Genomic DNA, 26,215 nt, shown 5'->3' on the forward strand with positions numbered 1-26,215 from the left:
CCTCAAATTATAAAGAAAGTGAGCCATAGATGAGGAGATAAAAAGATAATCATATTAGAATGACCTCGACCTACAAAAGTGGGTACATTTTGAAAGGAAGTGCGATTTAAACCTCTGATAATTTCCATGGCTGTAAGTACTACTGTTGTTTTAAGAGAAAGAAACTCCAAGAAGTAGGAGGAGTCCCAAGAGGACCGCTCTCCTTTTTAAAATGTGTTACCACCTCCTCTGAGATGTTCGTAAATGTTAACTGTTTGCGGCCGATTTTGATCATAACGCATTGATACAAAAGATACTGATTCAGTATTTGGAAGGGACGCCTACAACACACCCCTCTCCCGTGACAGAATTCCATTTTAGAATTCAGAAAAACTTGTCAGAGACTCAAAATCCGATCGATTAAAAGAAAAGAATGTGGCCTAAGGGCTAGGGTGGTCGACCTCGGAGCTAGGGAACAGGGTACGAGTCTCGGCAGGAACTCTCAACATTCAGTGATTCTGGGCAAATCACTTAATCTCCCGGGCAGGGACCCTCAACAGTCTGTGATTCTGCGCAAATCACTTAATCTCCCCGCAGGGACCCTCAACATTCTGTGATTCTGGGCAATTCACTTAATCTCCCAGGCAGGGACCCTCAACATTCTGTGATTCTGCGCAAATCACTTACAGCTAGATTTATCATTGTAAAATCGGCTCGCAAAGGGCCAGATTCTCAGAATCTGGCCCTTTGCGAGCGTAATTTTTGCATTTGTGATTCATCATCCCAAATGCAAAAATCGCAAAATGCTAAATCGCTATATTACGAGGAATTGCATTTAAGGAATCTCTATTTGAGATTCCTTAAATGCAATTCATGAACCATTTTGGAATTGCGAATTCGCAATTTTTGGCCGCTATTTACCGCGAAGTCTGACTTTGTGGTAAATAGCGAAAACTTAGAAAAATGCACTTTAGTGCATTTTTCTAAGTTGTATGTTACACACACACATGTCCTTTGGACATGTGTGTGCGCAACATCAGTCTACATTTTCATTTCAGGGGTGCTACAGGGTGTCCTTTGGACACCCCTGGCACCCTTGAAATCGCATCCTTATTTGCGATAAGCAAATTGCTAATCGCAAATAAGGAAGCTGTAGGAATCGCAAATAATATTGCGATTCCTACATGAATGCCGTTTTGCGAGTCCTTAATAGCGATTCCTTAATAATCGCTATTAAGGACTCGCAAAACATTACAATGATGAATCTGGGGGTTAATCTCCCCAAAGGGACCCTCAACATTTTGTGATTCTGGGCAAATCACTTAATCTCCCCGTGCCTAACAAAAATGAATGTGTCTGTCTCTAACGTAAGTGATGCTCATGTAAAGCGCTCTGATGCCTTCAGGTTTAGTTCGCGCTATATAAAACTCCACCAAAAAAACAGCATTTTAACTGTTGCAAATGGCGAATCTGACCATTTAAGACCTTTAAAATGCTTAGAACTTTGGACCCTTTCGTTAAGAAGCTTTCAGCATGCACGTCATTGAGATATGTACTTGAGAAAAATACCTCTAAATGACAGCAGAGAGTGGCTGTGGTACTCGGAAGTGCCGGGCCTGGAACTCTCAAACAACACGCACATGCACACTTCCTGTCATGTCGTTCTGCAGGGAGGGCTGGCTGGAGGGGGTTAAAAGGAAACCGCCTGCGCTTGGTGTGGGCACAGTCAGTGCTTCGGGCTGCATTTAGTTAAAGCTCTTTCGGGGAAACCTCTGTCTAGCAGGAGGAACGCGTCTGCCGGGAGCCTCATGGTGTGGTGCTGTTTCTTCGTCCATCACCAGGTAAGGAAGTGGGGTGGGGGCAGGGCGGAGAGCGACTCCTCTGTGGCTGTAAGGAGCAGCTGGGCTGAGGTGCACTGAGCACACCTCAACACATTTCATAAAACATAATAAAAAGACGACTTTTGTGTGGCCCTATCTCTGTAACCTTGTCCTAACAAAGATGTGATACATACATCAAAGCAGGCATTCATGCTCAAAAAATACTGAACGCTCACAGACATCACATGATGTAGTTTCATTCATTTTTTTAAGCTATGTTTTAAGTACAGGAAATTGAGGTTGGCGTGCGCTTTTTAATTCATAATAATATTTAATTGGGCGGTTTGCTCAGATTGCCGGCTGCCAGTCACGTCAGAGCCTCTTGGTTCAACTATTTTCTACTAGAAAGGGCAGATTGTGGATTTCGTGAGCAGTGAGGTAAATGTTTATGATGTAGAGGTCTTTGCAAAGGTGGCGAGCAGGACAGCTAACCATTGTTTAAAAAAAAAATGTGCAGAAAATAATCTTCTGTAACTAAGGTAAATTTAAAAAGAGGTAGCACACTTACTATTCAAGGTTGTATTTTTTTCTCCTCTGCGCTTTGCGCGGTGGTGGGACTCTAAGACGCCCATGGCCTGGGCGCAGCTTCCTTTACTCTCTGCACATATCCTCTCCCACTGACAGTTTCCTTTGTGCTCTTGTGCTCGTAGGCCTACTCGTTACACCTCCCCTGGCTTATGCTGACTCAGAAGCACTGTGTCTTCTGTTTGGGGCTCGCACAGACCCCTGCTGTGTTGTTGAGTAAATCCATATTTTTAAGAATGAACTGAAATGGTAGGTGGTAAAGATAAGATCCAAGTGGCATACAGCGCTTAGAAGCTACAAAAAACGGTGAAATGAAGTTCTATGTAAAAACCAATTTTATTAACACATTTATATTATGCACATGTATGTAGAATTTCTTTACTTATGTATTTATGGTCTAAAGTGTGCAAACTTTACAAAGTTGGGTTTCAGAGCGCTAAGCGTAATAGCGAGAAAGTGGCGAACAGCCATCTACATCAGACCTTTTCCTCACCCAAGACACATGCACAATGCCATACACAGCCAGAGGTTTAGCTATGCAGCAGGTGCAGTGGCAACTGAGGCCATGGGCATTAGGGACCCACCGCACCCCAAATGGGGTCCGGTTTATTTAAAAAAACATGTGGTTGGGGCCAAATGTCTTTGCTTTCTCTAGGACCCCTGGCATCCTTACTACACCACTGTACATGGATTTCAATTTTTTGAATTTTGAGATTTGCGCATGCGCACCTAGCCTGCTCACAGCAGCCAGATGTCACTGAACATTGTTGTCCTTCCTGAATAACACCTTCCACATCCTCTCCCCAGTGAGCAGTAGGAAACCGCTGGGCACGTTTTGCCAGGACCCTCCCTTTACCAACGCTGGAACATGAAACTCTAACACATACAAACAGATCATTGTTCCTTCACGCCTGCCATTTCAACCTCTTTAACAAATGTAATCTTAATATTGAAATATGGTGATTAAAACCTGAAGATAACTAATGAGATAAAATCCAGGGTTGGGTGATCTTGCATTTATGACTCTAAGCTTTGCAGTTAAGAAAAGGCTTATGAGTCCCCAATGGGGACAGGGCCCTCGTGTCCCTAAGCAGCTACCACCCAGGCCTTGCACTAAGCGCCCTACTCCCCATGCGCACACACTCAAAGCCTCAGGCTCCACCTCCCACATCAAGGTGATCCATCACTTTGATCCAAGTTTACAACTGTAATTCCCTACCCATCCCATGCCCTGCAAAGATTCCTGCAAACCCCCATCTCCCTCCAAGTACACTTTATTTTGTGACTGCTGGAGGGTGCAAGAATGTAACATGCTCCATACCACACCTGGAATTCATCATTATGATTACCCGGTATATTCTGAAAACAGGGAAGGAAATTATCATCATCATAATAATATGGCATGTCTGGCTATGTAGATATGGCTATGTACATGTAGATGTATATATGTGCATTAAATTATGCATTGTATAAGGATATAAGAATTATGTATATGGGGAATATTATTAAACAATCATGCCAATAAATAGATGTTTATAGTCATGTCATAGTATGTGGGTAACATTTATGTACATGAGTGTCTACATATCTGTTGTAAATGGCCATTCTTTGCATGTCATTCCCCCAGATATTTGGCTTCTTTTGCGGTATCCGTTTTTGTTTTCCATAGGACTCTGCGCACTTTACCCCTACTAACCAGTGGAAAAGTGATTATGCTCTCCCTTTTAAACATGGAAAGATTGCCATATACTTAATTGGCACATTTAATTTACTTATACGTCTAGTATACAGTACTACATGCACCCATGGCCTGTAAATTAAATGCTACTAGTAGGATGCAGCACACATTGTGCCACACAATAAAGTAACACTGTAAAACATGTCTCCAGCCCTGCCATTACAGCCTTCATGTGCAGTGTTTTCCCTGTAAAAAAACATTTTGTAGGCCTAAAACTTAAGTTTTATATTTAGATTTACAGGTGGTGGAGTGTGCCCCCTCTGCATGGCCCCCTAAACTTATTCCCTTCACTCCTCCTATTTTGTTGCATTCTGTAGTGAAGGCCTTAGGACTGCCAATCAATGCTAAACTCATTGTGCTCTATCCTTTAAGGTTGTATGTCAGTACAACGCATGGCAGGCACCGCGCGGTGCCTGCCATGCTGTGCATGGAAGTGCACAGCATGCCTTCCTGCCATTGTGGCGGGCGGGGCTGAGTGCATCGCCCGCCACAATGGTAGGAATGCAGGATGCGCCCGCCACCGTGGCGGGCGCATCCTAATGCTGCCCACGGGACCCCCGCCCTTATGGCGGGCGGTCCCTTTCACCGACAGGATGGCGGGCGGGCAAAGTCCGCCCGCCATCCTAATGTGCCCCGTAGTTCGGATTGTACTATTTTTAGGCCAGGTTGAGAATTATGCCATTTATTCAATATTGTAGCACTTCTCATCCTTTTATAATTAGCACATTGATGAGCATAGCACGGGCGCTCTGCTCTGAACAAATTTTGCACTTTATCTTTTTATTTATATTCTTTCCACAGGGTTCCACAGGGTCACCTTCGCTTGTCTTTTTATGCATGGTTAAAATAACTTGGTATTTAAGATAAACTCTGCATTTGAGACAGAAATTGTTCAAACCACTAAACTATATGTACCAGGATTGTAGCGACAAATAAATTATGGAGACTAAAATTACATAAACTACCATTCTATTATTGCAAATGTATTTATACATAATATTACGGTGTGTTTATGCAGATATTTAAGCACGGTACATACAAGCATTTAGGCACGTAACTTCAAAGTATTTTTTCCATGTTGATGACCAAATGTGTGCACTGTCACTTTAAAAAGGAGGTTAAACATAACAATGTGTCATGTGATCAAGGCAGGGATCTGCCGAAACGCGTCATGGCGACTAGTGGTGTGTTTAAATAAATCAATTGCACCAACCCTGGGTCTACGCTCTTCTTTTGCTGAGAAGAAACTGCTTTACGAGGTTCGTGGCATATATATACATATATGCACTTTATTATCTATATGATTTGCAGACTGTGATTCAATGTTATATTATATTAGATTGTGCACTTTCACCACTTGTCCCGTTTATCTATCATTTAAAGGTCGCGATATTCTTTACAAACTCTGATAATGGATACAAATAGAAGAAACTGGCACTGCTTTATATGTTCCATATAAATTGCGTAATTTTGCACATTTGCTATATTTGCACAGGCCTTTTTGCTAAGATTTGCACGGGGATTAATCCCACAGTTTCCAGCCTTATTATGTAATTATTATTGCTTGTATAGGCATTAGTTAAAATCTGCACAGGGATTTATCCCAAATCATTAAGGAATGGATACTATATATGGTTACAATGCCTTGATATTCATTGCGTGATCTTGCATGACAGCCAGTGTTTTATGGATTTATCCAGGAAAATTAAAATTAATCGATGTAATTTTTATATTCAGAAATATATGGATCTAATTAATCAATGTTAAAAATAATTTATTATTTTTATATTGTGATTATGCCAGTACATCGTAAATTAAGTATATACAAACTATTTTGTTTATGTCTATGACCATGTGACCTGAAAGAGAAATGGCGGGCTAGCACTGCATTATAAAAAAGAAAAAAAGACGTTGAATCTATGCATGTGAACAAGGGCTTTGGCAGCCCGAAACGCGTCTTGCCCTCGCTATTTTCAACCCCCTGCACATTAAACAGCTGTGTATCCAGTTCGTGGTCCGTCTCCTTATTGCCTGGAGGGTTCTGATTCTCACAAGAACCAGTAGTGGCTGTTTTTGGAGTTTGTGCTGATATATATATATATATATATACGTATATATATATATATATATATATACATACACACACACACACACACACACACACACATGGAGTAGCACTTCTGCACTCCCTGAAGATGGAACTGTAAGCTTTGGTCAACATTACAATACTGTAATAATATTACAATCTGTAACAAGTATTGAGCAAACAAATTGGTAGTAACTTTAAACTTTTCATCACAAAATAACAATTTAACATTTCAAAGACGACATTAACAAACCATATCAACAATTATAAAACAACAAGCTTTACCAATTTTTTAATGTCTTCTTCAAATTACGATGAGCAGTCTGGTGTAGCTGTTCCACCTCCACCTTGCAAAAAGTCTGTGGTAGGGCAGGTTTTATTGACAGGCTGGCTAGCAAATGAACCAGCAAAGTTTCTCATGCCTACAGTTTTTTAAAGGGAGTTCAGAAAGGGTAGCTCAGGCAGAGTTAGCTGTTGCTGCTGAACTGGATACACTGTGCCTGATCAGGGGCTTATTGTTGAACAGGCAATAGTCCTGTTTATGTAAACAAACCTCATTTCTGCTGCTTATCTAAGCAGATAATTATTTCCTCTGCAGCAAGTAGACCTACACAGCACATGTTTTTACATTACCACAAATGTCCCCCTATTCAATACAAACAGACTTTTTTCTCGTCCATATATTTTCTCACATGGTTTGTTTTCTTGTTCACAACTTCAGTTTTCCATTTACTTGCTACAAAAAGAGAAAATAACCAAAAAATGTAAAAGTTACATACAAGTCAATAAATCATGTCATTCTTCACTATATTCTGTAAAGTTTTCAATATCTTTCACCCACAATCACATATTTATATCTAGTGTATCGCTAACTTGTTATTCCTTTCTCGAGAAAAATTGCACACCCCCACCCAGTCACACATTCCTCTTGAGACACCTTTGCTAACACTGAGCATGGAGTTTCCCTCTAGAAATAGCAATATCACCACTCAAACATCTCATAGGGCTAAAGTATATATACAATGAGGTTCATAAAACACTAATGCTTGTATTAACACATTCCACAATCTTTCTTTCATAGTTTGAGAAACAATGCTTCCTTTACTCATGGACATCATTTAGAGGTGATCAGGGGTGGCTACTGTGACCTCTAGCTTGCTTCCTGCTAATGCTGGCACTTACTTTGCAACCCCTGGCCTCAGTGGGGGAAAAATGTTTGCCTCCTATGAGGCCAAGGGTTCACAAAGGAAGTGCCAGGAGTAGCAGGGAGCAAGCTATAGGTCACAGCTGCAACCCATGACAAACTCCAAATGTTATTCAGACTATACTTACAAGTACATACGGTTTGAACTTGATTTTTCAACAGAATCTGCAATACTTGCTGATATCTCTCTACATTCTAAAGTCTACCTCTCATAAGCTATATTAAGAGATCTACACCTCCCAAACATCGTTTCATTCTGTAAACATGGTGTAGAATAAATTTTACACAAATGGTCTGCACCCTTCAATGATCAAGTACAAGTGTCATATCTCACAAATAAAGATCTTATTAGAATATAACTATTTCAGTGTTGTCAGTTTTCCCAAGAAATAGAAAAGAAGTCCGGTAACGGACGAAACGCGTTGGCTATCTGCTTTTTAATCAAGAAAATTAAATAAAGAATTGAATAAGAATTGAGGAAGCCTCCGTTTACTATTTCTTGGGAAAACTGATAACACTGAAATAGTTACATTCTAATAAGATATTTATTTGTAAGATATGACACATGTACTTGATCATTGAAGGGTGCAGACCATTTGTGTAAAATTTGTTAAGGGAACTAGGATCTCCCAGCTCCCTCTTTGGATCGTATAGGGATTGCATTCCTGGGTACTAGCACCTTCTGTTTAAATTTATTTTGTGTGACATTTAATGGTGGTGCAGGCTTTGTTTTGCCCTCATCCCTAAAATGTGTTGCAATGGTGTAGAATAAGTTTAGTGTGCATAGTAGGGTGTGTGCATGGACTGGCCTTTCCTTTTCGACCTCTCTATCTCAGATGATGGGTGTGCTTAGTAAGGTGTGTACATGAACTACCTCTCCAGTCCTATCTCTCTCTCTCTTTCTCTCTCTCTCTCTCTCTCTCTCTCTCTCTCTCTCTCTCTCTCTCTCTTTATGATGACGGGTATGCATATTAAGGTGTGGGGGGGTGGCAGGCCTCTCTCCCAGATGACGGGGGTGCGTTGTAGGGTGTGTAGAGAGAGACTGTACTCTCCACTGAAAAAGTAAACTAGTTAAAAAATAAAAAAAAATACCATTCTACTGCCTGTTTACCTATAACCTTTGGTTCCTGAGTAGCATTCTTCTCACTGCAAAACACTTAAACACCTTGTCAGGGGAAGTAAGCGCTATATAAGTACAATTTACAAATATAGTTACATTAGCCTGCTCTGCAAAGCAGGTGAAGTCTCAGAACTTTGCTATTTTCAGCAAAGGCAAGGTTTTCTAACTTTGTACATCTCAATGGGCAAACTTCACCCAGTCCTGATCTATCTAGACTGATGAAAAGACTGGCTTCAGCTGGAAATCACAAAGGGATAAATGAGGGCTCAATTAAAAGCAGCTAGGGAGCAATCACAGGTGAAATGTCAGATAGAGACCTGGAAAAATGTACCATTTAAACTTTGCAACACTGCAACGTTTAAAATGAACCTATAAAAACTCACCTTTGCGACGGCTTAGCTGACCCAAAAAGACGTTGCTTTGCATTGCACCATAGTCTGGCCAACTGAAATTGTGCAGCAGTGATGAGCAAATTATGCCATTGGAAGTACTACTACCGTGAAGTCTATCCACAGCACTGTGTGTTTGAGCAAGCTTCAGTACCAAAACATGAATATGTGAATCATTTTTTGATCACGTGGTTCCTTTTTACAGAAAATGTAATGTTTTTATGTTTTGAACTAAACTGAGTTGGCGTCCTTCAGTTTTAATTTAAAGTACTAGTATGGGAATCAGGGGAGTGAGATGGTGTTCCAGAATGTTTGCATAGATTTTAGCATCCATATTAATGAGGGAAATCGGCCTAAACTTTTTGGGGTCTGATTGGTCCTTACCTTTTTTGGGGATAACCACAATGGTGGGCCTCAGAGGCGGATCCTGATACTGAACCGGAGGTAACGAAGTGGGAGAGAGTCAATTCTAATAGGGAAAAAGTTGAGCGGGGGAAGGTTTTGTGAAATTTGATTGGGAAACCGTCTGATCCCGGTGCCTTACCAGATGGAGTACTTTTGATGGTGTGAACGTTCCCTCTTTAGTGAGTGGATTGGTAAGCGAGATTCGGTCGGTGGAGGAGATTTGATTAATTGGTAGAGAGTTCAGGAAGTTTAAGTAAGTGTCTAAAGGTGTGTTGATTGAGGTAGTGTACAATTTGGTGTAAAAGTGTTGGAAGGTTTTTAGAATCATATCAGTTGAGGTTTGTAGTGCATTGTGTTCATCTTTGATTGTTTGTATGTGGTTAGAGTTACGCTTAAACTTCAGGTAGGCCACTAGGGACTTTCCAGCTTAATAAAGGTAGAACAACTTTTTACCTTTTTGGACCCAGAGATGCGCGTGTTTTCTGACAATGGAATTCACATGTAAGTCGTGTTAAGAGTATGATTTTGCTTCTACAATAGCAATCAGGGAATCCCAGAAGGTTACCGGAGAGGATACAGGGATTTGATTTATCTGAGTGAATTGAGATAGTTCATCATGGAGTTCCTTGACCACGTTTGAGTCCTCCTGGATCTCTACATTTATCTGCCAGGCTATTGAGTTCATGGAGGTGGGAAGGAACTGGAGTTTCAACGATAGGACTGTATGGTCCGAGATAATAATCAGTTCTTTAGAGGTAAAGGTGGTATGAGGGAGGAGAGTGGAGTCAACCAGGAGGTAATCGATTCTGGAGAAGGTGTTATGAGGTGGTGAGAAAAAGGTAAAGTCAGCCACTTTGTGAGTCGAGCATAAGGCGTGTAGTGCTTTATGGGATCTAGAGATTCTGTACCTGAAGGCAGATAGTCTATCCAGGAGAGGGTCCACTGGGAGGTTGAAGTTGCCACCAAGTACACCAAGTATAATCTATGCGTTCGAGGGGAGAAGAGCAACTATGGCCGAAAGAGATTCCCAAAATTTAGGGTCATCTATGTTTGGGGCATATGTTTTTACTGCATACATTTCAGTAGTTTGGTGTTGTAGTCGTGTAATCAACCATCTATCTGTGAGGTTCACTGATAGAATATCGACGCTCAAAATGTCCCCATACACAAATATTGAGTCTTAAATATCGATGTAAAAAATATCGACATCCAATACTTATATTGGTAAGTATAAAAATATCGGGGGGAAATATCGATGTACAAAATATCGATTCTTTTATATATATATATATATATATATATATATATATATATATATATATATATAAAAAATAATGTTAAATATATTAAATAATAAAATTAACTTAAAAAAAATTATTTGGATTTTATATACATTTTAACAAATATATGAAATAAATGTTATTTCAACATATTTAAACATACATATATAAAATGTAATATATATATATATATATATATTTACTTAAAAAAATAATAAACTATTAATTTTAAATTACTTTTAAATTGTATAAATATATAGAAATGTACAAATAAATATATATATGTACACATGCACCTATAACATAAAATCTAATAAAAATAACATTGTATTATAAATTAAAGCATTAAAATATTTAATAGTCTTTAAACTTACATTTTGCACTCCACTGAGTGCAACACTAGGGAAAGTGTTGGCTAGCAAAGGGGTAAAAATGACTATTCCCACTCCAGTGAGTGCAACAGTAGGGAAAATGTTGGATAGCGAAGGGGTAAAAAATACTATTCCCACTCCACTGAGTGCAACAGTATGGAAAGTGTTGGATAGCGGAGGGGTAAAAATTACTATTCCCACTCCAGTGAGTGCAACAGTAGGGAAAGTGTTGGATAGCGAAGGAGTAAAATTTACTATTCCCATTTGAATCAATTCAAAATTTTACAAAAAACTAAATATCATCTACAACACAAAAGAGTTTTAAAAACAAAAAAGAAAATATATATACAAATATTAAACATTTTCAAAAGATATAAACAAATAATGTTAAAAAGATCTAACAAATACCTATAAAGTTTTTTTATTAAACAATAATTTACAAATAACTAGTATTAAAATCAAAAACATTAATTATTACTTAAATGTAATATTTTTTATTTCCTACCCTATAACACCACACAATTCACTACACACATCTTAATTAAAAAAAATCCTCCATAGTTAACATAAATAATTATCAATTAAAGAAATATGATTCATTAAAATCCAAATTAAAACAGATAAACATCAATTTACTCCCCAAACGTTACACCTATAAAATCAAAACCCACACACAAAATATAAATAAACAATTACCATAAATATTTTTGAATTGATGAATTAATATTAATGATCAACTAATTATTAATTAATTAAACATCAATTACTTTCCACCCTCTACCCCAATAAACACCACGACCCACATCTAAAAATCATTACACAATTTCCAAAACTAATTTCACATTAATAAATTAATATCAATTAAAAACAACGTATTCATTAGTTTAAAATAAACTACTTCCCACCCTTTACCACTATAAACCCCACAACTCACATCTTAAATTAATTACACAATTGCCATATTTAAATTTTAATTGATTAATTAGCAATAATTAACAAATATTTATTAATTAATTATAAATAAATTACTTCCCATCCTATTCCCCTATAAACAACACCCACTCCTAAACAAATTACACAATTATCATAATTAATAACCAATAACTAATTAATAAATCATGAATAATACATTAATTCCGGCAATTAACACTATAAATAAAAAAATACTAATAAATAAAAAATTATAATTAATTTTTTATCATTAAATTACTTCCCACCCTATTCCCCTATAAACCTACAACCCGCTCCTAAAAAATTGACACTATTAACATAATTACCAATTAATTAATTAATAATAATTAACAACAATTAATAATTAATTACTAATCTATTAATTCCCACAATTAACACTATAAAAACTAAAATAATACTAATACATAAAAAATGTATTCATTATAATTAAATTACTTCCCACCCTATTCCCCTATAAACCCACAACCCGATGCAGAACTAAAAATTGCAACATGTAATTAAAATAAAAGTAATAACTATTAAATATTTAACACATATATTAAAAAAACAGCAATACTTACACAAAAAATAGTTCACATACTTTTTAAATACATACTAACATACATAACACTAATTAAAACCGACATTTTAAACAACTATATTTTTGCAAACAATATGAATGACTTCGATATTTTAAAAAACGATATTTCTTACCTCAAAGTTGATATTCTTGACCACGATATTCTTGCTGTCGATATTTCTGCATCACGATATTTCCAACTCGATATTTGTGTAGGTCGAAATTTAAAACTCGATATTCTGTCTGTGCACCATTGTGGGTTTCTGATGAAATAATGGAAAGCCCAGAGTTCTTGGAGATCAGTGTAAAGACCACATTTATTCAGGATATAGTGGGGGAGGCAATGTCAGATACCCAACCCGAACTAAAGGAAAGTGCTACTTTATAGACAATTTTGGTCTCCTGCAAGAAAACCAAATTGCCCTTAAGAGAGTGGCAATAGTCAGAACATTTCCTATGTTTAACCAGGTGGTTGAGACCCTTGGCATTAAGGGAAATCACTTTAAGCATGGCGTTATTAGGGTCAGCCATTGATGGATGGTGCAAGCATATATGGCCTGGTATTGTAAGTGGCCACAAATTGTGGTACGGCCAGTGAGGGATCATAAATATCACAAGACTCGAGTTAGGGGAGGAACTGGAAGGGACAGCGAATGATGGTGATAAAATTAGGAGTAATGGTAAGAGCAGCCGTTCTCCAGCTGGGAGAAAAAATTCTGAGAAGATGAGGTGTAGGGCTGTGGATGGCACCTGCAAAATACAAGCAGTAAGCTATAACAGGAAGAAGCAAAAAGGCAGGCATGAGCCCGCAACTACAATTGTAGAACAACAAGATGTAAACAGTAGGGCCTTGATGGGCAATAAATGTGAGCTAGGAACATACATATCTTAGAATAACTTGCTATAAGTATGTTCTAAACCAACAAAAAGTACAGTAATACATGGGCACATTCAGGCACGTAAACACAGAAGAGTAAGTGGAGACATTGTGCTGTGTCAAGGAGCATTACCATTGGAGTTTGAAGCATAATGACGCATCATGAGGGAGTGCACAGCATAGGTGATGGAAAGTATGTGGCCCAGCGTGCCTGAATTATTTTATCGGTGGATGTAGGGAAACGTGTTAGGGGGAGGTGAGACACGCTAAGGGATGTAGGGCATATGATGATAATAACAGAATCTGTCACAGGGGGTGATCATTGGAGCATGGGACAGGTCAAGACCACATACGCTGCATAGATACAGACCATGTGGGAACTAGCTATACCCATCATGGGTACTTTGTCGTGTCAGAGGGAGGGATACAGGGGGGGGGTGGGTGGAGTGCATGTGTTGTGTAAAGGGCTAAACGAGCCTGCTACAGCGGTGCGGGGAATGTAGTATGTGGATCATGTGTGAATTGTTTGATGGTCGTCTGGGGCATGTGTAGAATGTGGAAGCATGTAGGAAAGGTAGAACCTAATAGGGAAAACAGTCAAAGCATTATAGGCAATGTAAATATCAAGGTACTCTAGTGTGTCATGTCACATTATGCGGACACAGAGAGCAGGGTGTGGATACACCGAGCATCGTAAAAAACTGTAAAGGATATTGTTTGACTGGACTTAACAAATGTAAAACACGTCAAATGGCCTCAGCCTGGACCATTCAGAAAGCCCACCATGTGAGTCTCCATAATGTTGTCCAGGAACACTCGTAGATTATTGGAGTCAGAAAACACATGGGTCTTGCCATAATAAACAATCTTGAATTTGGCTGGACCAATGAAGGATGTTGGGTTGCTCTGTCCATAATTGGTTGTTTAAGGGCTAGAAACCCTTTCCTCCTGATAACCATGTCTCTGGCATAGTCCTGGGAGATATCGATCTTTGCGCCTTGCCAGAGAATTTACTTGGTCGTCTTTGTATGTGACAGAATGAGTTCTGTATGCTGGTAGCACAAAGGTAAAAAAATCAGTGCTTGTGGGGTGGGCATATTTTAGGTTTGAAAGAGGTCGCCTTATGGGCGCATTCAATTTCAAAATTCAATTCTATTGCTGAAAGTAATACCAAGGGTTGAAATGATCCATGTTTCAAGAAAGGGGATCCCGGAGGGGACTTTGTCTTCTAGTCCTTCCTGGAGACTAACAATTCAGTGGTTCTGTCACCTAGTGCAATCATCCAATTCAGTTAGTTTGTGTTTGAGTGCAGAGATGAAATTGTCGTTCTTGAGAAAGTGGGTGGATTGGGCTATCAGGCAGTCCTCTGCCATACTTAAACAGTTTTCAGCATTTTTTACCCACAAGTTAAGTTCTTTGAGATCCTTCCTGATCACAGCAACTTCTGTTTGCATCATGTCAGTGTTGGTCTTTGTGCTCTGACCAATGTCAGGGATGTCATTCAGTTTCTTGAGTATCATTTCGAGGTTGGACTGGTTCTTGTGTTTTTCTTTGATGGGAGAGGCAGGGTTCAGTGCTTCATGTTTTGACTGTTTAAGACCGGGTTTAGATTAACCCTGGACGCAGTGCTCCGCTCCGTCCACGGAGTGTGCGTAGTGTTGCCTACTTCGCGACCCGCAAAGTAGGCGTAGTAGGCAGGCTACGCACACGCCGTAGAGGAGCGAAGTTGCCCGCCACACACCTCCCGCCCGCTCTCTTTTAAATGGCATAATAAAAGTAATTAAAAAGACTTACCAGAGATGCGGCGTCCCGGGGCTCCCTCTTCCTGCTTTATCGCAACTTCTTCCTGACAAATGCGCATGCGGGGCGCTCGCGCATGCGCTTTTCTTGTGAGAAATGCGCATGCGTGAGTGCCCGCGCATGCGCATTTGCAGGAAGAAGTCGGAAGTAAAGCAGGAAGAGGCGGCGCGTAGTGGGGTTACGCGAAGTGTGCGGGGGTGCATAGATTCCCCCCCACTTCGTGATGATCTGCGTAGTCCCACTACGCCCACTACGCCCACTACGCCCAGGCCTAGTTTAGGTTCTTTCTCTTTGAGTGATCTGTGATCCATCTGGTCCACCATGTTTGTAGAGCATTCGGCAACTCTTGTTGAAGCAAGAAGAAGTAGTTAAGGCTCTTCGGTAGTGTGATTTGTACCAGCTGCCGGGGGTGGTAAGCTGTTAGTAGTTGGGATGAAAAGACTCAGTCACAATGGTATGAGGGAGTCTCAGAGTCAGTGTGTCTATTCTTCCCTGTCACAACGCAATCCTAGTTGTAGTCCATGGGGGGGGGGAATCCCAAGAGGTGATATGGCAGGTATAGAGCACTGTGCGTTCGAGACTGGTAAGTCAGCTGGAAGACTCCGGGCACAGTTATTGGTAAATGTCCATAGACAACAATAACATGTTGAAGTCAAATGATGATCTGCGCAGAAGTGAATAGATCATCCAGCAAAGCTAGGTCTGAGTGCTGTTGAAATTAGGGGATGAGTGCTCATAGGAAGATGAGGGGCTAGACAGCGCTATGTGGGGATCGCAGACCCAGCCCCAAACTCAGAGTCCGATTAATGAAAAATAGGCTCAGAGGCCAGTTGTAATCAGGGGAGGAAAGCCCACAGTAGGGAGGGGGGCCAGACAGCACCAGGTGGGGGTCCCAACTCAGCTCCAATCTCAGAATCAGAGTGCTGAAAACATGCTCAGATTAATATTGTTAAGGTTCTTGTGACAGGAATATTGCAGTTGCCAATCAGCCCCTCAGGGGTATTACACTTATAAGGACATATATGGCTCAGGTGAAGCTGTAGAAAGGCTGTGGAAACACTACACGTCCCATGTGGAAAGGGCCTGAGGGCAAAGAAGCTCGCATAATCGGTAGCGCATGGTGTTGCAAGAGGCCCACTGAAAGCGCTCTCAGTTGAATCAGCAGCAACAAGAGATCGTAGTCTGCACAAAACAGCCTTCTAGGTTCGGTCCCACGCATAGTCAAAAGGGACAGTGTTGGCACCCCAAGCGGTTTAGAGGAGATGTCAGAGGGGACATGGTGGTCTATGTCGTGTGGTATTGGCCACGAGGGCCAATACCAAAAACATACTGCAGAGGCCACAGAAAGATATTAGAATGATAGCCGAGGCTGGTGCAAGTAAAAAGGCTCACCGGTTATGGGCACAGGGTTGGTGTGCATAATATGCCCGTAGAGGCTCTGGAGTGTCCACCGGAGAAACACACGCAGGAGGGTGTGTTCAGGTGCAAAATAATCGCTGGAAGTGGGGCCGCAAAGGCCACGGGGTAGATAAGCAGATCAGAAGCGTGCCGGGATACGGTATAGGGAGAAAGGCTCATCGGACGGGCACAGGATGTCAGTGTATGCGGTGAATCTGCAAAGGCCTCCGGAGTATCTGCTGAAAATGTCAGGCCATACGGGAGAGATTGAGTGCTGATGCTGCGCCTTCGCATTGGGTCTGCTTGTCAGCATTCAGTTGGATCAGAGCACCCGTGTGGCCGCTACCGCCATCTTAGCGTTCGCGTCTGGATTGTAAAGCAAGTCAGGGGAATGGACCCTGCAAGGTCCCAGCTGCACACACTCCCCAATAAGGCTGCCTTCACATAATATGGCACTGAACCTCGCAATAGGTGATCAGAAAGCTGCACAGGGCCGGGAAAATCAGTTTATGAAGCTCAGCTTTAGAAACGAACTGCCATCTTGCGTGGACGGTTCACTGTCTGTAGGAGCTCATCAGGGCTCGCGTTGGGGTACCATTTGGGTGGACGGAATCCCCCACTTATTTTACCCGTTTGTTACCGGGTGGACGCTGTCCCCCCTGCCCAAAAGCTAGACTTTCAATTATGGCGTTACTTGCCCTCACGCCCGCCCCGTCGGTCTCCCTTTACCCAGTGACTCGAGAGATCCGTGTGATTGGAATTTTACCTGCATTATGACTATTATAATAGTATGCATAACACAAAGCAAGGAGAGTTGTAAAACCAGGACTGGCCGACATCGCCCATATGGCAGTGGAAAACTTGAGAGCTCGATAACTGAAACAAATGGAGCCACACATTCACTCTTTAGACTCTCTGGGGCGAGATCAGAGCTCATTCAGAACGCTGCTCTCGCGCTGGCTTCTCTGATGCAATCGCATCTAAGGGGTGAGCGAGGGGAGGCTATGAGTCCGATGGTGCAAGCCACCTTTCGTGACATCACTTCCTGTCATGACGTCACTTCCGGTGACGTCATAACTTGGACGGTGACGTCATAACTTGGAGCGTCCCCCACTTCTTTTTTTAGGACTTGTGCCCTGAGCTCATGTTATCAGTTCCTCAAAAAAGTACAATCAGTAGAAGTACAGAGAGAGCAAGGGAGAAGGGATTTGGGTCAGTCCCTCTCAGTCATTAGCTTTCATTTCTTTGTAATGCTTTGATATTACTTGATTGGGCTGTCCACTGTGTTCCAAGTAGATTTTGGTGATAGGACCATGAAGAAGCCCTTTTGATGGACCGAATGAATCATACAGCTTAAGAGCTGGTGTATGTGTTCTTTGATGTATTTACTGTGCGAACATAATGATATTTTAGCATCTGATTTATTTTTTTTAGGATGTGATTGATGTTTGAATGCATTAGCCTGTCATTAAGGCACAGTGCAGTTCACTCACCACTTTCGATTTTCCTTTTTTTCATTTTGATTTTATGATAACATGTTGGAATTATGCCTTTTTTGTTCACAAAGCGGAGACGTCTATGCAAGTGCTCATTCTTAAAGATACATTGAAAATACTGGCTCTTTCTCAAAAGTATCTAGTATGCATTACTGTGCTATGTGGAACTTTCAGATTCACCATTTACATTGCAAACTTCATCATCTGACTTAGTTTCATAACATTCTTTATTGAAGGTGTAGTATAACTCTGCTACGGCAGTCTATGCAGCAGAGGGGTCCTACTCCCAACTTCCATACTGTTGTAGTCACAATGTTGCTTCATTGTGGAATTTTCTTTCTAGGCTAGTGGGGACAACTCACTCAAAGTCGTCCCAATACCTGCAAAACAATAAAAAAGGTACAAATTGTGAACCAAAAAATTGAAGTAAATAATTTTTCAACGTTTGTGAAAGTTCAGATATTTTGGCGATTTTCTAAACCTAATTTGCATTACTCGTCTTTGGCTACTTATTTGAAACTCACATTTAAATGTTCAAACTGAGGATTTTGATTTTCCAAATATTACTCCACACATGTTCTGTCCACTCACGGTCTACTTATGCATAAGATGTGCATAAACAATCCAAGATGCATGTTATGCTATATGTTTTTTTTACATAGTGAAATACTGAACCCCAGTGGGGTGAGCCAATCTATTGATGATAATGCGGATTTGTGTATATTTAAGAATTTTCTGTTTGTATTAATGATTATTACTCGGCTCTGTATTGCTACAGAATGGCTACAACCGGAAGCACCTACGTTTGAGTTTTGGAGAAGAAAACTATTTAATATTTATGAATTAGAGTGGAATCTATATGCGTTAAAAGGGACAAGGAAAAAAAAGGTTGGCTTATTGACATGGGGGGCTCTTAAAGAATATATAGAGAAATAATTTTTGAGTTCTGTATAATGTATTGAAATGAACTGCTATATGTGAAGAATGTATTTTGTCATCTTGACCGAACCGAGGCAATAAAAATAAATAAAAAAAATAAAAAAGTGAAATACTGAATATTTTCAGCCATCCTCTGGCACCATGTGGACTATATGGAGACTATATTGTTGTCAGTTGACTCAAAGTAGATGGTGCCGTAATTTCCACATCTTTATTAAGAATCTGTAGGAGCAGATAGGCCCTTCATGCACTTCTGTTTAGACAAATCATGTATCTGAAGGCCAAGGGGGTGGTGAGATAAGTACATCAAGGTGGAGTTAGGGTACTGCTAGAGCAGCTCACCCCTTCTTCCTTTTCCTAAGAGTTTGCGGGTTGCATGAGTTCAGAGACATCAGCGGTCAAGGGAGAGGCTGGGGCAGCAGCTGCCTTTCCCTACTGGTGGAGAGGCCCCACCCCCAACTTTTTCCAATCATGCAGATTGTCTGTCAGGCCTAAGAAAGGTCAGCCTGACAAACACTCTTCATGTTCAGACCAGGCAGCCGGGAGTGGTACTTGCGCTAAATGCACAGGCACCAGGCTGCCTCTACTGAACTTTGCCAGGCTGAAGATGAACCCTGTGGATGTGACCACCTGAGTCCAGCCCAGCAATGCGCGTGGTGGTTCTCTCCTGATGACAAGGGGGAACTTTACTGATCGCCTCGGACCTGGGTAATCCAGTTTTAAGCACTGAAGGGCCCAGGGTCAAGTGACACTCATCACAGAGTGTGGTGACGTCAGCAGTCTCATTGACCCCATCCCACTCTGTGACGTGGAAAGGACTGCCACCTCCTCTCATTGATTGACCCATAACAAGGTCAGCCAATGAGAGGAGGTAGCAGTCTCAACTGTCAGGAACCACCAAGGCTTATCTAATGCTAACTGAGATCACCTCTGCAGCCGGTAAGTTATTTTTTTTTTTAATGTTTGCATGCGTGTGGATGTGTATTTCTGAGTGCATGTGAATGCATAGGTGTGAGTCAGTGAGTGTGCGTGTATGCACTGTCCCCACCACACCTGCTCAAATTACCAACCACCACTTAGCTTTGCGATACCAAAGTGAATGATGGATGCAGCATTTGAACATCCAAATGCTGGGGTGGTGGAGTGAGCTAAAGAATGATGATGGATTAAACCCAGATCAGTTAACTGGGGGTGAGTGTTTGATTTGCTCAGGCACTCCCTCCATCATCCCCTTTGGTATCACCACTTAGCTTTGGGCATTGTAATAAGGGACAATCCATGACACTCACCCATCTGCTGGTATAATGGGCAATCTGGCAGTCCCGGAAGGGCAAGGGCTGGTCTGTCAGTGGGTGGGCTGTTTGTCAGTCACGCATATTTTTACCCAGGCGCTATTTGCTCATTTCCGTGGCCACAGATGTGTTGCTTTATGAACCTCTGCAAATCAGACTCTGTTTTCTTCTGTGAGAGTAGAATGCTTCACACTGCACACCATTGCCAGTGTAGTGACACTGGGCCATTATGCAGGAAAATTATGACATCGCTCTGCAGAAATAGGCCCAGACTCCCACCTCCAACCCTCTTACTCTTTCTCAAGCCAAGAAAAGCATTGGCAGCTCACAAAGACCAGCGTTTGAACCTGGACTGTATCATGGTCTCAGACAAACCATGCGCTGTGAAAATTCGTCGCAATTATTAAGAGTTATGTAGTTATTAAACAGAGACTTGTTTCAGTGTAATTTGTGGCTTGGTGCTTCATACCTGCACTTCAGTGGTAGGGCAGTTAAGCAGGGCAAGATTTAGTTAGTGGTTAAACAACAGCTCTTAGTGCACTTCAGTCAAGCCACATTATAAATATTCGCAGGTGAACCAAGTAACTATTTCCTGAGCATTTAGGCTTTAACTGCCTATTGAACAATTTCCGTGGTATGTTTAATTTCATGTATAAGCACATAAGTGCATAAGGGCACAGACATTCCAGGGTCCAAGAACCGTGCAGTGTTTCAGCTTAACAAGCACATATTAAAAATGCATTGAGATAGATATATAACATCAATATACAATGAAATAAAGTGAAAGGAGGTTGCTTCGTACACCGCAATGTGTGGATCAAGACCTGAATACAGCCATTAAAGAGAAAATAGAAATTTAAGATTATTGCTCTAAGGGCAGATCTATTCTAAAGGAGAAAAAACAAAAACTTGGACAACAGAAGAAAGACATGAGTTTCATAAGCAACCTTTAAGGAAACAAGCATTTGCAATGCAATAGGTCTCGGGTTAATTAAGTTTGAGCTATTGGCATTGCTAAATATTGCAACACCAACTGCAACAAAAGCTATTGGTGTTGCATTATTTAGCAATGCCAATAGCTCAAACTTTAATAATGCGACACCTGTTGCATTGCAAATGCTTGTTTTCCTGGTTGCGATTAATACATGCGCCTAATTATGCACACTATGAACACATCCTAACATTATTAACTGAGGCGAAGGGTGATATTTGAACACAGCAGACAACAACTCGCACTCCATGAGAAGGACTGCACTTCCATGTGCAGCATAGAAAACATTGCAGACTAATGTTGTGAATGTAATGCTGAGTGGGCTTACTGTCTGCTACAAACCCCTTCAAACACGTGCTTGGAGAGTGTTTAAGGGAGCGGAACAAGAGCCAATTTGGATAAAGCCAAAACGAGGTGCCCAATTGCCCAGCAACCAGTAGTTGAGACAATAAAGGGCAGGGACTAGCAAGGATGCCACAAAGTGATTGGACCCCAATTAGTTACACCCAGTATGTTCCTGGAACTGAGGGGGCATCCAGAGAAAGCATCCTACTTGGAAGCAAGCATGGAGCGGTCCTTGCTGCAGAGGGTCTCCTAAAACGGGATTCCTGGCAGAAGCACTTCATTCTTCGTGCCTGCGTCGGTGTGGTAGTGACTGTAGCTCCTGTGGTGATTGTGCTGGCGCAATCGATGCTGCAGGTGCCTGCATCGGCCTGGGCTCCGTCTGCTGTGGTAACAGTGTTGGCGTGATCAAAGCTACATCTGCTCTGAATGAAAGTCAAAGGGCTATCCTATTATTCACCAACATTGAAAAAGGGAAGCCCCTGCGTACAAGGTAACTTGCCAAACACAGGGATCCGTGCTGGGGAAACACGGTGCTCGCTCTCATTAAAAGGGAGGAATAATTACTTTTAAAACATGGCAATTAATCCCTCGAGCCTGTAAAAGGAAGCTAGTCCTCGCGCCTCTGGCAAGGTTTTGTGCACCTGCATCGAGGTGTGTGTGGGTACACTCAACGTTCAAGGAATGTGCCTTTTTGCCTCGGAGAAATACATATATTTGATTGGGAAGCGTTCCGGAGGTCTTTGCGAGATTTGTGATAATTTAAGCAGCTACAATAATACCTACAAAAACGAAACAATTAAATTGTGTTACATTTCTCTGATCATTCCTAAAGCAAGGTTACTTGAACTGTCTGCGCTGCCATGCATGTATGCTTAACATGCAACTACTACTGAAATATAATCGGATTTTAAACCCACACACTTTCCACCTATATAAAAGAGACGTAAAAAAAGATAAATTGCGCTGCCCAGAATCACACAATTGAAAAAACTGGAAACCCAAACTTTTTCTCAAGACTCCCCGTTTTATTAGTCAACAATTCAAAAACTTGACACGGGGTTTATACCAGAACCGAAAATGTGTCAACCTGCGTTCTATGTAAGTTGTTTACTCGTGCTCCCTCATTCTGTGAGGTGGGAAGTATCATAAACAAAACCGGGGGAATGCACAGCGAACTCTTCCTGCTGTATCTGACACTGCCGAGGGCTGCATGTATGCACGCATCACAATATGATGGCCTTACATTATCCATAAGTGGAACTTCCCTCCAGTGAGCAGCAGGGCCCTTGACGAAGCGTGCTCTGAACATATCGACCGCGGGTGTCGGTGGGAGAACAGCACGGGGTATGGTGCCCACTTGGAATCAGAGTACTGCAAGCAAGATGTGTGGGGTGTCGTGCAGTTGGGCAATATGCTGCACAACACTTCATTTTTATATAACGCATATTTACAGTCTGAGGCACAGGCAGTAAAGCTGTTTTGATCGGAATCACATGCTGTTTAGGCGCTGAAGCCGCGATTACAACAGGGCGCTTCAAACTCTGCAGTTTAGCCCACATTTCATCTTCTAACATTCTCCGAGTTTGCGAACCCCTGCCCCTTCATCGAAGGCACACATTTGCGCACAACAACAACCCGAGCAGGGCTTGTGGCTCGGAGTTGTGCTTGTAAATAGTGCGCACCTCAGCAGCCGCTCGGTGTAAACATGCATTCGGGTATTTACCATCGGAGGTGCCCCAGCCGGGCTGAAGGCTGCTGCTCGGCGCCGGTTCCTATGGAGACTAATGTGGGCCATAAGCTGCCACGATCAGCAGAGCGCCCACCGCGCATTCCTCTAAACAAGACAGTGCTGTTATCAGCGCCGCGCGCCCCTCTGCAGACTCCCCCTGCATTCCAGAGAGGCGCGCGACGCGATCCGGCCTGCCATGCAATGCTGTGGAGACAAGACCTGGCCGCGCGCACAACGTTATCCTATGGGGAAACGCTGCGCGCGGCCAGGTCTTGTCTCACTTCGTCCTTCTCAGACTGCTGAGACTCCGACTATAGTTCTCTGGCGAGAACGCGCTTTCAGCGCGTTACTAGCCGAGACCTAAAAGGCGCAATTTTTCCTTTAGACTTTCTAAGCGCGGAGTTACTTGTGCAGTGACCCGGAAGTGACAAATGATAACAAAAACGTGTTTGTCATTTAGCTCTTCGGAACACACTTCTACTATTTATAGCACGCCAAATAAAATGTGTTTCCGTCAACCAATTTAACCTTTTCGCCGCGGCACGAATTCGGCCGTGGTGCGGGGGCGGGGGCGGGGCTAGGAGGTAGACGTGGTGCTCCCTTACTCATGACGGCTCCACGCCATCATGAGTCATGGGTGGCGTGTGCAGATGATGGCGTGGAGCCGTCATGACCCCGCCCACTCACTAATTTGCCCGCACAGGCGGGGAACTAGTGCCGCGTGGCAGTTGCATGACGGCTGTTGCAGTTGTATGACGGCTCCATGCCGTCATGTGCACACGCCGCCCATGGCTCATGACAGCGTGGAGCCGTCATGAGCATGGAAAGGGTTAAAGGTGCCCAATGTATCGACCTTGGAAGAATGGAAAACTGAGTCAGGATTGCCAGGGTTCAGACTTGAGAGCTGCGGCTCACTGCATACATATCTCAGTGGCGAGAGACAAACTCACTGAGTTATGCTGCCACTTATTATGATATAATGTATTGACATATTTTCGAAACTCTCTCCCTGTTAAATCAATATTTTTAGTTCATGTACTTCAATAATACTTACAAAAACCTACTTAGAAGTGACGCAGAGTTTAGCAAAGCTTCTGTATGGACAATATTCAGGGGTGGATAGGAGTCACAGGTGACAACCCCCCTCATTGTTTGCCAATGCCCCTTACATTCCTAGAACACGAAGTTTTCAGATGTACCATCTCATGAGTTTCCAGCACCCACTGGGGCTGCGAACAGGCCCGGACTGGCCATAGCGGGCACCGGGCAATCCCCCGGTGCGCCGCTCGGTGGGGGCCGGATTTGGGGCCATGGGGGGCCGATTTTGTTACAGGGCATTTTTTTGCAGCATAGCTGCAAAATCGGCCCTGTAACAAAATCGGCCGAAAACCTGCCCTGGCACAGAGCTCGGCGGCACCCCCAACTCCTAGGGGGTGGGTGTGGGCGGCGAGCACTTTGTCCTTTCCCTCCCATTGGCCTTGAATCAGTTACCTAACAGTAAAATCAGAGGGAAACAAGAATCATATATGCTTGTCTAAAGGTATGCATATTAAATGGTTAGAGAATAATGGAAATGGCCTTCAGAAGTCTGAGATGGACTTTCAGAAGCTCTTCAGAGCTCTCTTTGAATCCTTTTACAGACATATACCTACCGTTCACTTTCTTTTATCTGCGACAGCTGTTAAAAACAAGCATTTGCAATGCAATAGGTCTCGTATTTACACAAGTTTGAGCTAGTGGCATTGTAAATGACAATACCTTTTATTTATGTTTTGGTTTGTAAAACATAAATAGAAGGCATTGTCATCTACAATTCCAATAGCTCAAGCTTCCTTAAATGCGAGACCTATTGTATTGCAAATGCTTGTTTGGAGCTCTAAATGATGATGAGCTGGTCCTATTGGAAGCCAGAGTTCTAACTTGCTAATTACATACATATCTTTGCAGCAGAAACATGAACTTTCTAAGGTGTGCTACTCCCTGGATTTGCTGCTGGGACTCAGATCGCCTCTGACCTCACTGCTTACATTTAATTTAAAAAACACAGCCAGGCGAACATTCATCCTCGAGTTGCCATGCCTCGGTGACTGGGAAAAGTTGAGCTCATCAAATCTGTTACCTCTTCTGGCACTTCTTTGACTAACATTTTTGCCTACTTCCCGGAATGCGTCTTCCCCGGAAAGCCCTCCTTGCTGTCAACGGGAGCCTGGCCTGGGGTGGAGTCTGACCCTTGTCAAGTCAGTGTCTCTGAACAGCCAGTTGGCCTGGGACAGATACCGTCATCACACATCTGTTCCGTCTGTGCTTGGGTGTAAAGACAACACTCAACATACAACTCCAACATAATGACACCACCATCGGTTGTGGAAACATCTGCTTCACGAACACATCAGGCAAAGCATTCAATGGCTTTCCGAGAGCCCTGTAAAATTATTATTTACCATGTGGGCGTTCTGTTTCCTCTAACCAGTGCGGTGCACGCGCACTGCAAGGAATGTCAGGTATGCAACTGGCACCCGGCCGCCCTGCTGCTTGCTCCCGAGCTCCCTAGGCCAGGGGAGAGAGAAGGCGGGACATGCACCCGCCTTTGGCCAATTGCATGCTGTCTTTCTTAGAAAGATGCACACATAGCCAATAGCAGGTGAGCAAAATGAAAAAAGCAAACTCACAAGCGTGTGCTCCGAGTTAACAGTCCTTACTAGAAGCCTCACAGAGCAATGCATGCGGGCTGGTTCAGGCGAGACCTAATAAGCACTCATGGGCTGAACTTCCAGGTAGGGAAAGAGTGTAGGAAGGCCTCAATGGGGTACATGAGGATTGATGGGGGATAAGCAGTATCC

At 42.2% G+C, this 26,215-nt stretch overlaps 1 protein-coding gene across 2 annotated transcripts in view; it reads left to right on the plus strand.

Moving 5' to 3' along the window:
- ARHGEF3 (Rho guanine nucleotide exchange factor 3) overlaps positions 1–26,215 on the plus strand; it is an 800,814-nt gene that overhangs the window by 354,154 nt on the left and 420,445 nt on the right. Inside the window, exon 1 of one of the 2 annotated variants that reach the window (XM_078661576.1) lies at positions 1,626–1,820. The exons of the other annotated variant lie outside the window; for it this stretch is intronic. Within the exon in view, the coding sequence (XP_078517702.1) occupies positions 1,788–1,820 (33 nt within the window). The 5' untranslated portion in view covers positions 1,626–1,787. Of the gene's footprint in view, positions 1–1,625; positions 1,821–26,215 lie in introns of those variants that run through there. 2 annotated transcript variants of the gene reach the window in all.

The sequence above is a fragment of the Lissotriton helveticus genome, chromosome 9 (genome assembly GCF_964261635.1).
Source record: "Lissotriton helveticus chromosome 9, aLisHel1.1, whole genome shotgun sequence".
NCBI lineage: Eukaryota > Metazoa > Chordata > Amphibia > Caudata > Salamandridae > Lissotriton > Lissotriton helveticus.